We start from the raw sequence: 15,535 nt of genomic DNA, 5'->3' as shown, positions 1-15,535 counted from the left end.
TCCATCTTGTTAAACCACTGTTCTGTTCTAAATCCGAATTGTTCATTTACCAATATTTTTTATTCTGTTGTTCTTTCCATTGTGCAGAAAAATGAAGACCAAGAATTTTTTAAATATTTTTCCCTCACCTGCCAAATGCTTCTGAACACCGTACAATAATTTTAGTGCAGCATTTTTTAAACACCCTGTATATTTCAAAAATGACATTTTGATAAATGTTTTTGAACAAAATGTAACCAGAATATAAGTTTTAAACTAGGATTTGTAAAGTTTATGTCCGGCATTTTCCTTGTTAACAACCGCAATATCCTCCGGGGGCGGCGGTTCGATTAGGCGTCAAAACGGCCGTACACTTGGCGGCTAATCCGCATCAACTGCGGTCCCAGCTTAGAGAGCTGCGGTCCACCTCCGGTCTCTTTAGCGTTCCCCGTCGTGTCACGTCGCCGCCCCCCAAAATCGCGATCGCCGCCGTAAATTAGGTTTGAAATTAACAGGGGTGACACCCCAAATTCCGGAACCCCGCCGCCTCGGACATCGCCGTGCGAGTAACACACGCACTTTATTGAAAAAGGAGACGACGCCGGGGGCGAGATTTCAGTACGGCGGCGGCGACGGAGGTGGGAGTGGCGTCGCTCTTGCGTCTGTCGAGATGTGCGCGGCGCAGCCTCACGGAACGGTCCCTCTCTCCAGTTTCCGCGCGCTCTTCCAAATAGCAGGACGTCGGACCGGATCGGACGTGGTGTCAGCTCTTGGATTTTTTCCTGGACTTTTTCCGGAGGGAATTTTCGACAAAAAAATCAAAAGAGAAAAAGATGCGGAGACGCGACCGCTCCTCCGACGCTTCTTGAACGGTTTGTTCTTCGCTGGTGCGCTGGTTTGTTGTGGGTGATCGGTTGGCCAAACTGTGTGTGGCGGGCGCTGACAAGATATCCGGCAGGATGTTGGGCGACACTCGCAGGACTCACATCCTAGTTGCGCTCCTGCTGGTCATCGTCACCGGTTAGTTCGACATTTCAATCTACTCGATGTCTACATTTCTTCTCTCTCTATTGAAGTTTTGAGTGACGTACATGTGCGCCCTTCTAATTTCATTTCAAATTTCATTTGCCCTCCGAAATTAACCTATTAGGGAAAGTGGAACAAATAAGTTAAGTTCAAACGATATTAGCTTTGATTAGCATAGTAAATAACTTGCCAAGTAATTAAGCCACACGATGCTAACGTTATCCTGGATGGTTTTAAGTTTATCAATTCACCACTTTTAAACCCCAATAATTAATAATCGCTGCACTTTTATGGCAATTTCTTGCCAATTTATAGCGGAAAAATTCAATTCGAAAAACATCTAAGTGGAACATTTTTCACAGCTATGAATGTAATTTTTTTATTTTTTGTTGCATGCCAAATACTGAAGAGATGTTCAAGGAACATCCAATAATCTCCAAACTTCAGACGATTTTTATGTATTGTTAAAATCAATGTTCGAACAGTTTAACTTAGTTTAGTTTGACATATTAAGGTCTGCTGAAATAAAACTTGTCGCCGCGCTAGTCACCAAGGAATTGAAGAACAAAAAACTGGCTGAAAACAAGTAACAAACTCCAATTTGTTGCAGTAATTGCTGAAAATAGAATTAAAAAAGCCAATATCAAAAATAAAAAATGTAAATTAAAGAAAAGTGTGTCCAATTGGTTTGTAAGTTTTTTTAAGAAACCACCAGTACTATTAAAATTTAATTTTTCTAATTCAGTTACGAAAAGCAACCATTGTGTCATTGTAGTTGTCAAACGTGCTTCATTTAATAACTAGTGAAAAAAACTGACATTATATTATCACTAGTGTTAAAAAGTGACATTAGTGATATTAGTAGTACTCAATTCAGTGAGGAAAGTAGGCGTTTGCATCACTAGTGAGGAAAATGGAGAAAGTAAACTCACTAGTGAGGAAAATTTATTTAACAATCTACTACCTACTTATTAATATAAAAATTAAAACACTATTATTTGCATTAATTGAAACTCCAGATCCGGAAAATTCAAAAAATAGGGGAGTAAAATAATGATAAAGAAATTCAAAATTGAGACCCATTTTCATAAACGATGTTGGAAAAAATAGTATACACAATTCGTGATCAAGTGCGATTTTTTAACTCGCAATACTATACTCACTCGCTGGCGCTCGTTGAAAAATCAGGCACTTTCATCACTTATAGTGTAATATACTATAATCAGACTGTGTTTTTCGTAAAAAAATTAGGAAAAATCTTGATGAAACACGTAGCAAAATGGCTATTTTTTTGCACATGACATGTTGGACCACGAGTGTCATGTCTAGTGCAAAAAAAACGCTCATTTTGCAACTCGTTGCATAAATAGCTATTATTTTAATTAAATAATTTTGTCATATTATTGAGACTTAAAAAAACTTCTGTAGCCTTATTATATTTATGAAATATGATTGTTCTTGGCATGATTCTACCTAGAATTATTCTTTTTAATATAGCTGTGCCTTAGAGGTCTTCAACAGAGACGTAATTAGCTAGCTGATGATTTTTTCTTAAAGAACAATGAACATAGAGCTTCTTTGAATATACTTTTCTGTGAACTGAACACAGAATGAAAATGAATTTAAAATGTTTTAATTAAATAGAACTTCAAAGTAGAAGATTCTTGAAGGTCTTCAAAAACCAATCAGAAATTTAGAAAATCGAAGAATTTTATTTTCGAATAAGGTAGTGCTTTTTGATTGACGTTATAAATATTTCAAAATAACAATACTGTTTTTATTCTTCCATCAAAACATCTTAAAACATCTCGGGTCCAACAAACAGTCCATATCTAAGCCCTCCAGAAAATTTTTGGAAAACAAGCGTCCGGAAAAAAAGCCACGAAGTGTCTGAATTATTGTTCAGAGCGTATTTTTATGCGACAATTTCTGCATTTCGAATTGAAAATTGCAATAATAATCGTGTCTGAAAGTGTAATGTTTAATATCATGGGGCAAGATAGCCGCCAGTACGAAGTGAAAATTATTACCGCGGATATTAAAGACATTAAAAAGATCTTTCGCGATGTACGAAAATTTACATATCGCGCCAGTTAGTTTTTTAAATTTAAATTTCGCCCTCCCTTAACTGGCGTCATAATTTTCTCGAGACAAAACAGGCTCCGTGGAAATTTTCGCATCTTCTCGAAATTTCATTAACCTGAAAACTTGCGTATTAACACCGATTCTAATTCAAATTGATGGTTTTAGCGCAGGATGTTGGTTCCGGTCTGTCGATCCTGAATGCTAATTTCGAACAGCCGACACAACAATCCCTCAAAATCTCGGATTTGGCGGCGATGTTGCAACGCCAACAACCCGGATAATTTATTATGGGGAAAGGCCGTTTTCTAAAGACAGTTTTCACACGCAAATTGGTTTTTTCTCGGTGGCCCCGTGCTTAATGCGCTCCGTTGCGACAGCTGCTGAAACTTTAAACCTTCGATTTTTCACGTGTCAAATGCGATTCTTTTTACTTTTTTACTACGACGGAGGGGACCAGACTGTCGACCCCTACGCGACAATCAACTTTAATTCTAATTAATCCGTTGTGGTATTAACTGACTGACATTCCGGTGCAGATGTTCTCTGATGTGCCAGTTCAAGAGGTTGCCGACGCCATTTTCACAAAAATTTTATTTAATTAATCTGATCGGAACGGACCATTCCATTTACATTATTACTTGTTTATGACGATGCTACAATAAAGTTAATTGAACAACCGACGGACCTCGTTCCTTCGTGTTATCACAATCGATCAGGTCTACCAAATTTTTCCTTGTTTTTCTTGAAAAGTCACCCATTTATAAGCAAGAAGCGCTCTCGACCGTATTGTTTTCTTTTAATTTAAGTTTGTCTATAGTAAGCACGACAGAAAATTTAAATTAGCACAAGCTCCAGTCCCAGCTTTAAGCAGCAGCACTAAAAAAAATCAGGAATGGACGGCGACGCGTCGACTTTATTTGTCGACATCGACATGTCGACAATACGTCATCAATGTAATCAATGTCGACAATACGTCATCAATGTAATCAATGTCGATAAAACGTCGACATTGCGTCAACAATATCGCCAATGTCGGAAACTGTAATAATGTGAGGTTATGTATGAAATAATATGTATGTCATTTCAAAATTTCCTAGAGATGTTGTCTGAAATCAATTAAAATTTAAATGGTCGAAATCTCGACGTTCTTGACATTGTCGACGTTGATGGCATTGTCGACACTGTTGACAGCTCTCAATTTCTCGACATCTACTTAATTGTCGACACAAATTGTCGACATCGCCCATCCCTGAAAAAAATTCTCACATAAAGGTCTACTTAATTAAGTTCACTACATAAAAACTTTCCAGTTTTATTGGCGCACGTAAACTTCCAGCCGGATTTGCCTGGACTCTTAATTGTCCTGGACATTGTTTAAGTTTGTGGGGCGCAGCGTTCAGGCAGGAACAAAACGAATAAACATGATCCGTGCAAGATTTCGGGTCTAATATGATTTGAGCGGAACAAGGGTTGGAAATTAATTTTTTATGGGTGCTTCGATGCGAAATCGATACGGCGAGCGGGCGTAATTGTGTTAGGATAAGTTGAACAACGAGAAAAAAATGTGCTAACACAAAGCGAGAGAGCATCAAAATATTTCATGTGGATGGCGGCGTGCTTTTAGTGTATTATACGAAAATGGCACTTCGCTAACTCGTCAAAACTGTCGCAATTAATTTTATTATTTAATAAGAAACTTTGGTAACGCACAACAGCACAAGATGATTCGCTCAATTTGTTCTCTTTCCCTCTCGTACATTTATCCACTTTGTCCTTATTGATAAAGACTTTAGCGGGGCGAATTCAAAATTGGATCCCTTCGAAATGGATAAGTTTGAGAGCTAAAGCACATTTGCTTCTTATTTACAACATTATGGACGCTTCAGTCGAAGGTCGCTAAAGTCATTCACAAAAAACTATCGCACAGCATAATCGATGACCTTGCTTTTTAACGAACACCTCCAAAAACAAACGTTTAAGTCAGTTCAACTCAGGTTCACCAATCGAGATCTGCCGATTCTGATGATTTACTTGAAGATGTCGTTCAAATTAAGCCATTGGCAATAACACTCCCTCCACAGAGACCAGAGGGAAAGCGTTTTCGTTAGAATAATTGGTTTGATTCGAGTCTTCTTAATAGCAAACTATTAGATAAACTGTCCATTGTTCTAGTCGGTAATTGGTGAAAAAACAATTAAAAAACCAAAAAAAAAATATACAGGAGAAATTACATAATAAGAGATTATGTTCGATGAGATGTCAAGTTTCTTTAGCAAGCTATCAATCAATTCTCAAATTTGTTCTGCAAAATTTTGCAAATAACGTTGAGTTCTTTATTCATATAATTAACATAATTTTATTGTTTCAGAGAATATTTTTATTTTTGTAGAATTTTTTTGCAAATTTCAATTGCTACATACCTACAGTGTGTCCAAAAAGTCTGGAAGCACCCAAATGGAAACGTAACGCATAATTTAAAAAAATCTAGACAGGTAATTAGTGTTTTAAAAAAGCTTTAGTGTCTGTTCGGTCTTTTTGACGACCTTGAAAAAGTTTATTATACAGGGTGGAACAGAAATAGGTGTATTAATTTTAACTGGTAATAGAACTCGTCAAAAGGAATAACTTTTCTATCTACCATTTTGCTGAAAAACGATGTTTAATTCCAAAAAAAAATTGGAGAGATTTTTCACTAAAATAGCCCTACGCCACTAAATACTGCAGTGGCTAACTGAGATCAGCGCTAATATGAGAAAAACGTCCATTTTCATCCAGAAAACGTGTTTTAACGCCGAAATCGAAATTCAAACAAATCTACCCGTAAGAATCTGGTTGTTTCACGTTTTTAGGTAGCTTAGTTTTGGAGATATGAACGGTTTCAGGAAAATCTTTCCTACTTTTTTAAGCCATTACGCAACGTTTTTCGCCAAAATGGCAGAGAGAAAAGTTGTCCCTTTTGATGAGTTCTATTACTAGTTAAAATTAATGCACTTATTTCTGTTACACCCTGTATTATAAAAAAATAGGTTTTTTCAGGAAATTTCTTATGTAAATTGAAAAATTATGTTGACCGTTGAGTAGACAATTAAAAGATCTATTAAAAACGGTAGTAAACATGCGACGTTGCCATTTAAAAAAAACCTCTGATGACATCTTTCAAGGTCATCAAAAACAGCAAACAGATACCATCAACAGAAAGCTTTTTGAAAACGCTAGTTCACCTGTTTTTGCGTTTTTCTCGAAAATCATTCGTTTCTGTTTTATTGGGGTGTTACCATACTTTTTGAACACACTGTATAATATACTACTTATCATGGAAAATGCAACACCCAGATATGATGATAATTTGAAAGAAATACAATAATTGTACAAAGTTTCATCAAAGTATGCTATTTCTGGGAGTAGAAGTGATTCTTTTTGTGCTAAGCCCAGAGAATGACGACCGAGGCGAAGTTGAGGTCGACAACAATTACCTAATTGCTTCTATTTTACTATCTCACAGTAGCCTGCAAGTAATTGGTAAAATGTGTGACTTTTAGACAAACTCGCCACTGTTAGAAGGGAAAAATTCGACATCCACAAATTAATTTCTTCTTTATAGATTCATATTTTATTAAATACCTGACGGCCGTTGTTATAGGAACAGGTAATTTAATCTTCTTTGGGTGAGCTCTGGGATTAACGGCATTTTAGGGCGAGTTGATCACCCTCCCCGCAATCTACTAATTCGTCAGCGTGCCCAGTAGAACCCGCTGTCACAATTACGAATTACATAATTCGGTGTGAAAGAAAGGAAAACAGCTGTCGCTGTTTTGTGCGACCCCTTTTGAGGCCTGCCTCACCTCAAACCTGTATTTTCCGTAACCATTTTTCAAGACCACTGCTTCTGACATTTCGGTTATTAAGAGGGGCGCTATGACCAAAATAATTAAACAAGACTGTGCGAGGTGTGTTTCTGATATTACGACCGCCCCCGCAATTTCCCTCGGAGAAAACAACCACCGACGTATCGTTCATGCAGTGGAAACAATTTGAACATATTAAAGTTGCTCGTTGGATTTTGCGAAACAATGCATAAATGGCACGGCCCGAATTAATGCATCACGTGATGTAAGTGGCATTAAAACGAAAGCGTAATTTACATGAGTGGCTGCGAAATAAAGTGCGCCACCCCTAATAACTGACGCTTGGCGAAATACCCAAAGATAAATTCTAAGACCGCATAATTCGTCCCAAAATGTACACCTATTAAGTTGTCGGAAGTGGAAATTTGTAAAGTAAATCCTAGTAGGAGGGGGACGTCGCGACGCCGCCGACAATACACAATAATAGAACAAGTTAAGAGAGGTGAATTGTTAAGTGCGCATCGCGACGAATTTTTGCACTTGTCGAGGATGCCGGAGTCGGTCCCATCTCGGTGGCCCGGGGCGTCGCGACGCCAAACTGAACAGTCGACGACGGCGAACTTCTCGCACATCCCTCGGGACGACCCGCCCCATCATGAAAACGCTAACGTCGCCGCCGTGAATATTATAAGCATAATTGTAATTGGCAAGCCGAAATTAAACTCGCTTCGGCCGGGATTTGTTTGGTTTTTATTGGGGTTGGAAAAACCTAACGGAACTGCACATCACGTCGGTTTTTCGACTGATCGACTGGGACAGGGATGTTATTCAAATTTTCCGGGGAAAAAAGCGACGACGGCCAAACGAGGCCCGCTCGGTTCGAATTTAAACCCTTTCTGAAGTTTAATTTAATTTAGCTCATTACGGGAGATTATTTAGTTGAGATTTCGCTTCGTTGTTATTCTCGCTGCCATTTTGATGTTGCCTACAGCTCTTCTAAGGCAACAAATTACTAAACATTTTGTACCGCATCAAGCCGGCCCGAATTACGAAGCTGACAATGTGATATTTACGGTGTGCGGTAAATTTAGTTTACTGAACAGATTCGAAATCTGATTACACGATTTCGGATTTTTTTTTTTGTCAAAAACGATCCTACAGAAATTTGCAAGGAAGGAAAAAACAACACAAAACAACCACAAGAAATTGAACATATCGGAAAAAAGTGAAAACGGTGATAGGGAACAATAAAGAAACAAAACAAATAAGCTGTTCGAATAAGGATCTGTTTGTAATAGTTTGGTATACAGAAGGGTTGCCACTATTTCACCTGATATTCATAGTTTCTAAAATACATTTTCCATTCTTTTTTTTTTAAAGTGGCAAAAAATAGTATATTAACGAACGAGTTTTATAAGGGTTGATTTGGCGCACGAGTCCCAAGTCTAGAAAACAAGCCGTAGGGGAGTTTTGTATGGAATGAGTGCACCAATGCCCTTATAAAACGAGTTTTTTATGTTATTTTTTAGAATTTGCACCCTTGTTTTAATTTTTAAATAAAAAATTAAATTTTCAAATTCTAGGGAATTTTGTATTAATTGGTAATTCAAGGTAACGAATGCAACTACATTTGCAACAGATATTAAAAAGTAGAGTTTGAACATTAATATTGGAAGTTTTTTGATGTAAATGACAATAATACAATGAAAAATTGATAAAAATTTTCTTAGAGATAGCCGCTATAAACGACTCCAAATTGAATATAATAATAGACCTATTAGAGACGCAAATTCAAAAATAGTATATTATGTTATTAGGAGCAAAAATGAAGTTTTATGTGCTGAGGCTAGCTCACATCCTTCGGCAGCCAAAGCACCCAAAGCATATAAGACCATTTTTCCCCAAATAACATATACCTACTATTTTTTCTTCAATCGTTCGTAACAAATTATTTAAGAAATATTAAGAAAATAGAAATTACAGACCTTTTTTTTTATCTTGAGACAAATGTCATTACAAATTTCAATTTTCGAGATTTTGAGTCTTCTTTCGTGCTTTCATGTTTTTTCTGCAAATTCATTCCTCCGTTTTTATTTTGTTTCAGAACTCTTTTGATAACTATTTATCAACTAATCGGTAAAATATATTAAAAGTTGTTGAAAACAACACCAAACAACCGGGTTTGAAGTGTCTTTCTTTCTTCCTTGATTTTGTTTCGGCAATGCCACGTAAGGTCAATGCCCTTACATGCTAATAAGAAATTTGTTAATGTGTTTTACACGGAAACGAGATAATAATGGTTCGCTTCTGACAGTGGCTGCCGTTCGTAGCTTTTCCTTGGCATCATCCGCCGGAAATTTCAAGCAAAATTAAACAAAATTATCACAAATGTAGTTAAAACCTAACCTAAAAATTTGACGTCGCTAATGGAATAAACGTACAACTCGCGTCTTGCTCTAATCGCACATGCCAAAGCGAGATGCAGAGTGATCTCAGTAAAAAGTTGACGAATTCTTATAAATGCTAGGAAACGTTTATTATGAGAATCAATATTGCACAAAAATGTTGTTAATTTTTGGAAACGAATTGTAATCATTTGTAAGTAAATTTTGTGTTTATTTTCTTGATATTTAGGGCCGGTTTCACCAACGCCAGTTAAAGTTAACTGTAGGTTAAAATATACGAAAACATTGTTATAACAATAGGTAACTAAAGTAACGAAACATTTTAACCTACAGTTAACTTTAACTGGCGTTGGTGAAACCGGCCCTTAGATAATTAAATTCTGTTTTTTTTTAATAATCAATTGTCAAAGTGTTGTCAGGTTGGTATGAGCCACTGGTTATTTGACAGTAATTAGGTTGGCAACGTAAAATGTCAGTCGTTGATGTGAATTGTGAAGGCGCTTGCGCTAGTGAAGCCGCAATTACATTTAAATAAAAATAAACAGTTAAATGAGTTTCCGAAAGCAAGGATCTAACATAACGAGAAAAATTGGCTATGATTAGATTACGTGAAGAAATGCAGAGAGAAAAACCGACCATGCTAAATTGCAGTAAAGATGCACACATAGGTATTCGAGGTATTTTCTTTTATAATTTTAATATATGGGCCAATGGTGTTCGTCACTGCGAGGAACAGATTAGAGAGGACTGGAAATAATTGATGGGAAATCTACCAATTGAGGACATTCTTTCAATAATAATTCAACTTTCCGCAGAATCATATTCGGAAGACGATTGGGGGTTAGAATGTTAGATTCTAAAGATGAATAGGTAAACTGCTTATATTATATTCAGTTGCACTTTTCAGTGTCATTATGGTCTTTATTTCTTGTCTTTTGGTATAAAATTTGGTTAACCTGAAACTTTTCTGACATTTGAAAATTACTGACATAACCTCAAACCTGATCTAGAGAGATTTTACGATAGAGTGTTCCGAAATGAAAGGTTTTAGGGTGATACAGCCTGTTCTTTAAGGGAATTTTGACACTGACAATTGATTTAAAAAAAAGGACTTTGATTACATGTAATTTTACAATGTTTTGGCTAAGACTGTACGTTAAAGGAAACATAACCAAACTAAATTTCAAGATGAAAATTTTCATTGCATTTTTGTTAAGGTTGTTAATGTAACTGCAGTAAAACGTGCGATATGAGTATAACATTGCATTCCGACATCAATTATATGCATTTTGTTCACTTTTTATTGAAATTAAAACAGCTGTATAACGTGGAAAACCGTGTTTTTCCACATATAATTAGCGATTACATGGAAAATTCTCGACAAACTTTTTTTGTAAATTCATTAGAAAATTCCAGGATATCGATACTTTATTTAAAAAATTAAAAAAGAAATGGCCATTTTGAAATATGTTTTTTTTATCAATTTATATAGGAACATTGATCGATTTCTCATAAGAACGCGTGTAAAATATCGCGAAATTTTAAAAGGTAATAACTTTAAAATTTCTCAACCAATTTTTTTTTAAATTTGGCACAGTACTTTAGCATGGGCGCCATTTTTCAATGTCATCCTTTTAATAGATCCATCGGACTATAATTAAAAAATGGACTTTATTTTAAGGCACAAGATTTGGTAGATTGATAAATGACTCTGAGAAACTGATATGACTCTACTATAAACAACGCTGGGAACAACAATCGATTTTTTTTAAATAATTATTCATCTGTAAACCCGTTTTAATTTGGACAGATTTTGTAGGTACGTTTTGCAGTTTCTTGACTATATCTTACTTATTCACTTCAGCTTTGAATATGTCAAATTTAGAAACGAATTTGTTAAAATTTGAGTTAGGAATTAGCTAGTTTACTTCATCTGCCGCTCGTCAGCGGAGATAATAACTTTATCTGCCGCTCGTCAGCTCGTCAGATGCCAATAAAGTGACACTTTAGCGTTATCAGTCCAGCAGCATAATGTAAAATTTATAATTGTTTTAAACGAATTTAAAAAGTTTCTTGTTGAAACAAATTGCCGCATGACAAATTATGATTCGCTGCGCAGAGAATTATTGATTTAACAGTTGCAATGTTCAATCGGTTTCTATATTTAGTCCGTTGAGCGTTTATTGATGAAAACACTCTTTCCAAATCCACATTAGCTTGGTGAGCAGAAAAGTTACATATTTGTGCTGTTATTATTGGAAATTTTGTTATTCCATTCTTCGTCCATGTTGACAACTGTTTCGGTTGAAATTTATCTGCAATTAATTTGGTCATTTTTCTGCTCAAGAATTATTTTAACATCGGGAGTAATTGTTTTGTATTCTTTGTCCTTTTAGAAGATCAGTTGTATTATTTTATGCGGCGAATTTATTTGTTGAACATGATATCTATATTATTAACCAAGTAAAAATAAAACCTTGGGAAATATGTATCAGGTGTCTAAATTAATCTGCCGGAGAGTGTTTTATCACAGATTTTGTTTATTTCTCGTATGTTGTAGCCTATAAACTCTCACTGCCGTCACTGTTATAAAAAAAATCAAAACTAACGGATATCTAACATAGAAAAATGGTTTGTCACTGAGCTAAATGTAACACATTACGTCGGACATGCGTTTTTCAAGAATTTATTTGTCATTTTGTTATTGATATTTAGTATTTTTTATTCCAGCACATATTTTTTTAAATTTATTTATTATCAAACATACAACATTATTAAAGCTGATTTCAGATATTTTCCTAAAGCTCGAACTTTGTTCTTATCATGGAATATGGTTTTGACGTTCTCGAAAAATAAGCCAAGATGACATTTTCCGTAAATTTTTTTAAATTTCATTCCGTCATCCATTTTTTAAATAAGTCATGTTTTGATACTTCCTCCTAGATTTTTGTGGCAATAAATCTTGCGAAATTCGTAAAACCCAGACACTACCAGCGATAAAATTTTATTTGTTTGAAGTTTTTTTAATAAATAAAAAAGGGTTATAGAAAAGATATACAGGGTGTATCCGAACTCGACCGACAAACTTTCAGGGCAGATTCTATGATCCAAAATAAGCATAAAACTCTTAATAAATATGGGGTTAAAAATGCTTAGTTTGCAAGATAATCGACTAAAAAGTTCTGTCAGCAACAAAAGGAATCGGGTGGAATTTTTTCATGAAACGTACAAAAATAAAAAGGAGTTATGTACAATTTACAAAAATTGTCAAAATTTCGCCCCCCTGTGCAATGTACAGACAACCCCATAAAATCCAAGGAATTCAGATCGTAATTGTTTTTACGTTTTTGTTGATTATCTGGCAAACTAAGCGTTTTTGACCCCATATGTATTAAGAGTTTTATGCTTATTTTTGATCGTAGAATCTGCCCTGAAAATTTGTCGGTAGAATTCGGATACACCCTGTATACTACTTATCATGGAAAATGCAACACCCAGAAATAGTGAATATATTTTGATGAAACGTGCTACAGTAATTAGGTGTTAACTAAAGATAAAATGATGAATTGATGATAATTTGAAAGCAGGTCTTTCCTGTAGGGCAATCGCTCATCGTGTGGCGAAATGCGGCCACTGTGTTACGGTGTTGTCGTGCCTGGTTTGAAGACCAACGCTACTGAAACTTTCACCGTTTTTATCTTAGTTATGGCCCAATTATTGTACAAAGTTTCATCAAAGTATACTATTTCTGGGTGTCGCATTTTCCACGATAATTTTTCACTTTAACTGTAGTCAACCGTAGCAAATCTTAATTTCCACTGTAAACCAGAATTTCCATTGCGCCCGGTGCACACGTTGTGCAGCAGTAGATTCACCTAATATCTGTAACGTCTGAACATTTCCGAAGCTCGTTTTGAGGTCGACTTAATTTATATAATCGCCCCGATGGGAGCAATTCCGAGCATTCGTTATAACCTCCAATTCGGAATTTATTTTGTATTTTCGGGCGAACTTCGTCCGAATAAGAACCGTTTTTTTTACGTTCGGATTTTAGAGAGGCCATATTCTTTTATATTTATCGTCCGGCCGGCACGAAACTAGAAAACAGCGTTAAGCTTTTTGTAAACTTTAAAAGGCCAGCATAAAAGATAAAAGCGTCAAGTCGCTGCGTTCGCATTTCCGATACGTCGAGATCGGGGAATTTTTTCCTCTTGGCTTTTTGACAAATAGAAAAATTCGAAATTAGGCGATCTAAATGTGTTTTTGTGGAGGCCGTTCCGTTATGTATTGACGTTGGCCAGACTGGAGCTCACCAGTGCGAAACACTGACATTCACCCAGTTCAGATTTAAATCAAATAGTGGATATGCATTGTTTATCGCTTAACAATGTGCTTTGTCGGCTCTGGTTCTCTTTGTTTACGAGTTTTCCCCGCGCAAAATTCAATCCTCTTGTCGTTTTATAAACCTGACGAGATTGATCGAAATTGACACCAGTAACGAACAGAACTGGAGGTAAAACTAATCGACCGAAACGTTGACTGGTTGAGATTGATTAATCGCTCGGTTTTGTCAAAATCTCTATTGTGGGCCTTCTCAACCATACTGTCCCGTTCGCTCATTCCAGTCGTGACACTTTCAGAACTTCTAACGCAAGATCTATGAGAAATACATCTTATTTAAGAACTTCAAAAAAATTCTAATGACAAATACATCTGATTTGAGAGAAAACATCACTAATAAAACGTTATGAGAAACTTTTCGCGGCACCTGTACATAATTTAAAGGGTACCAAAGAGAAGAAGATGTCATGACCTTGAAATACAAAACGAACCTCCATAAGAATGAGTTTTGGGCAAGAACAACCACAGCATGTCTACTACTTTTATTAGTAGATGCCATTCCAAGATCATCATTGGTGCGGTTATTGGTGGGCAAAATCATGAAACTTGATTCGTCTCCGAATCTAAATTTCCATCTTGGTTTCGCTTTGACTCTGTTGCCATTAAAATGCACGATTTGTATGCCTTATTTGTGTTTGCGTGTCCCGAATACTTATCAAATCGACTCGTCTCTCTTGCAAGAGGAGTGCTGTTGAATGGCGAAGGGTCAGACGACAACCGGAAGCGTCAATATAGGTTTAATTACGTCGACTCTTCGACACCTCTCCCACTCTTCTGGTGTGATAGTTTTAATTAATTTAAAACTTTACCATCCCACATCCATTTGAAATTCTTCGTTCCGAGGAGGAGAGCGCGGCATTAATTAAAAGCGACCTCTTTAAAAGGCGTTCTCGTGTTTTTCACCTCGTCGTGTTCCATTACGATTTTACAACTTGGTACGCTTCCAGTTGCGAAATAAAAATAAAATACGGAATCGTTAGGTTAAAACGCCACAGAGGATTTGTACGTGGGTTGGTGTTTGCATGCGTGTACGGCTAATGGGAGGCGTTCGCCATCCCCGGAGGTTAATGCCGATGCGGTGGCCGGGTTCCGAAAGGGCAGCGTTATTGGTCGTTATTTTTGAAAAATTATTTCTCCGCCGATGATTTACTGAGCGACTGCGGAACGGAAAATTGGTGAAAAGCGCCGAAGAGACCGACGATTTGGACAGGTCTGGACGGTTCGAAACACCTCGTTCGTCAACTTAGGGGTTGATATTATCGCGCCAGTGTTTGCGGTGGTTCCCCGAGGAACCATACCTGAAAGCATTAAATTTAAATCGAGTCGTGTTTCAACATAAGAGTGTCAACTAATTAAAATTTACTGTGACAATACACGCGACCCCTATAATTTGCGTTTGCGTTTGACGTAACGATACCATAACGGTCATAATATTTACTCATGTTCATTGCTCTATAACCGCTGGAGAATTGCAGAACCCAAATATAACTTCTCTAGATCTTTATTTTAATTATTATTAAATTTACAATAAATAATACGAAACCATAAACATTAGGGATTAAATCGAGTTTCAAATTTTTGACAGACATTTTTTTTTGGTAATGGCAAATCTAGAGGAGATAACAGGGGAATCCAGGTGAAATGTAGGGCAATTCACGAGAGACAGACGGAGGTCCCCCGGAGTTACAGCGAGATCCAGAGAGATATAGGGTAATTTAGAATGGGAAATTCTGGGTGCTGCAGAGAGATCCTTGCAAGATACAAGAAGATTGTGGATAGGAAATCCAGGGGAAA

The 15,535-nt window shown here is 36.4% G+C and overlaps 1 protein-coding gene across 1 annotated transcript in view; it reads left to right on the top strand.

Moving 5' to 3' along the window:
* The first annotated feature begins 679 nt into the window (after positions 1-679).
* The window catches only part of LOC138136199 (uncharacterized), a 67,169-nt gene continuing 52,313 nt past the window's right edge, over positions 680-15,535 (top strand). Inside the window, exon 1 of the mRNA XM_069055257.1 lies at positions 680-999. Coding sequence (XP_068911358.1) covers positions 939-999 — 61 coding nt within the window. The 5' untranslated portion in view covers positions 680-938. The remainder of the gene's footprint in view (positions 1,000-15,535) is intronic.

This window comes from Tenebrio molitor, chromosome 8 (assembly GCF_963966145.1).
Source record: "Tenebrio molitor chromosome 8, icTenMoli1.1, whole genome shotgun sequence".
In the NCBI taxonomy this organism is placed as follows: Eukaryota; Metazoa; Arthropoda; class Insecta; order Coleoptera; family Tenebrionidae; genus Tenebrio; species Tenebrio molitor.
The sequence above is the reverse complement of the archived record's forward strand: the minus strand, read 5'-3'. Positions and strand labels throughout refer to the sequence as shown.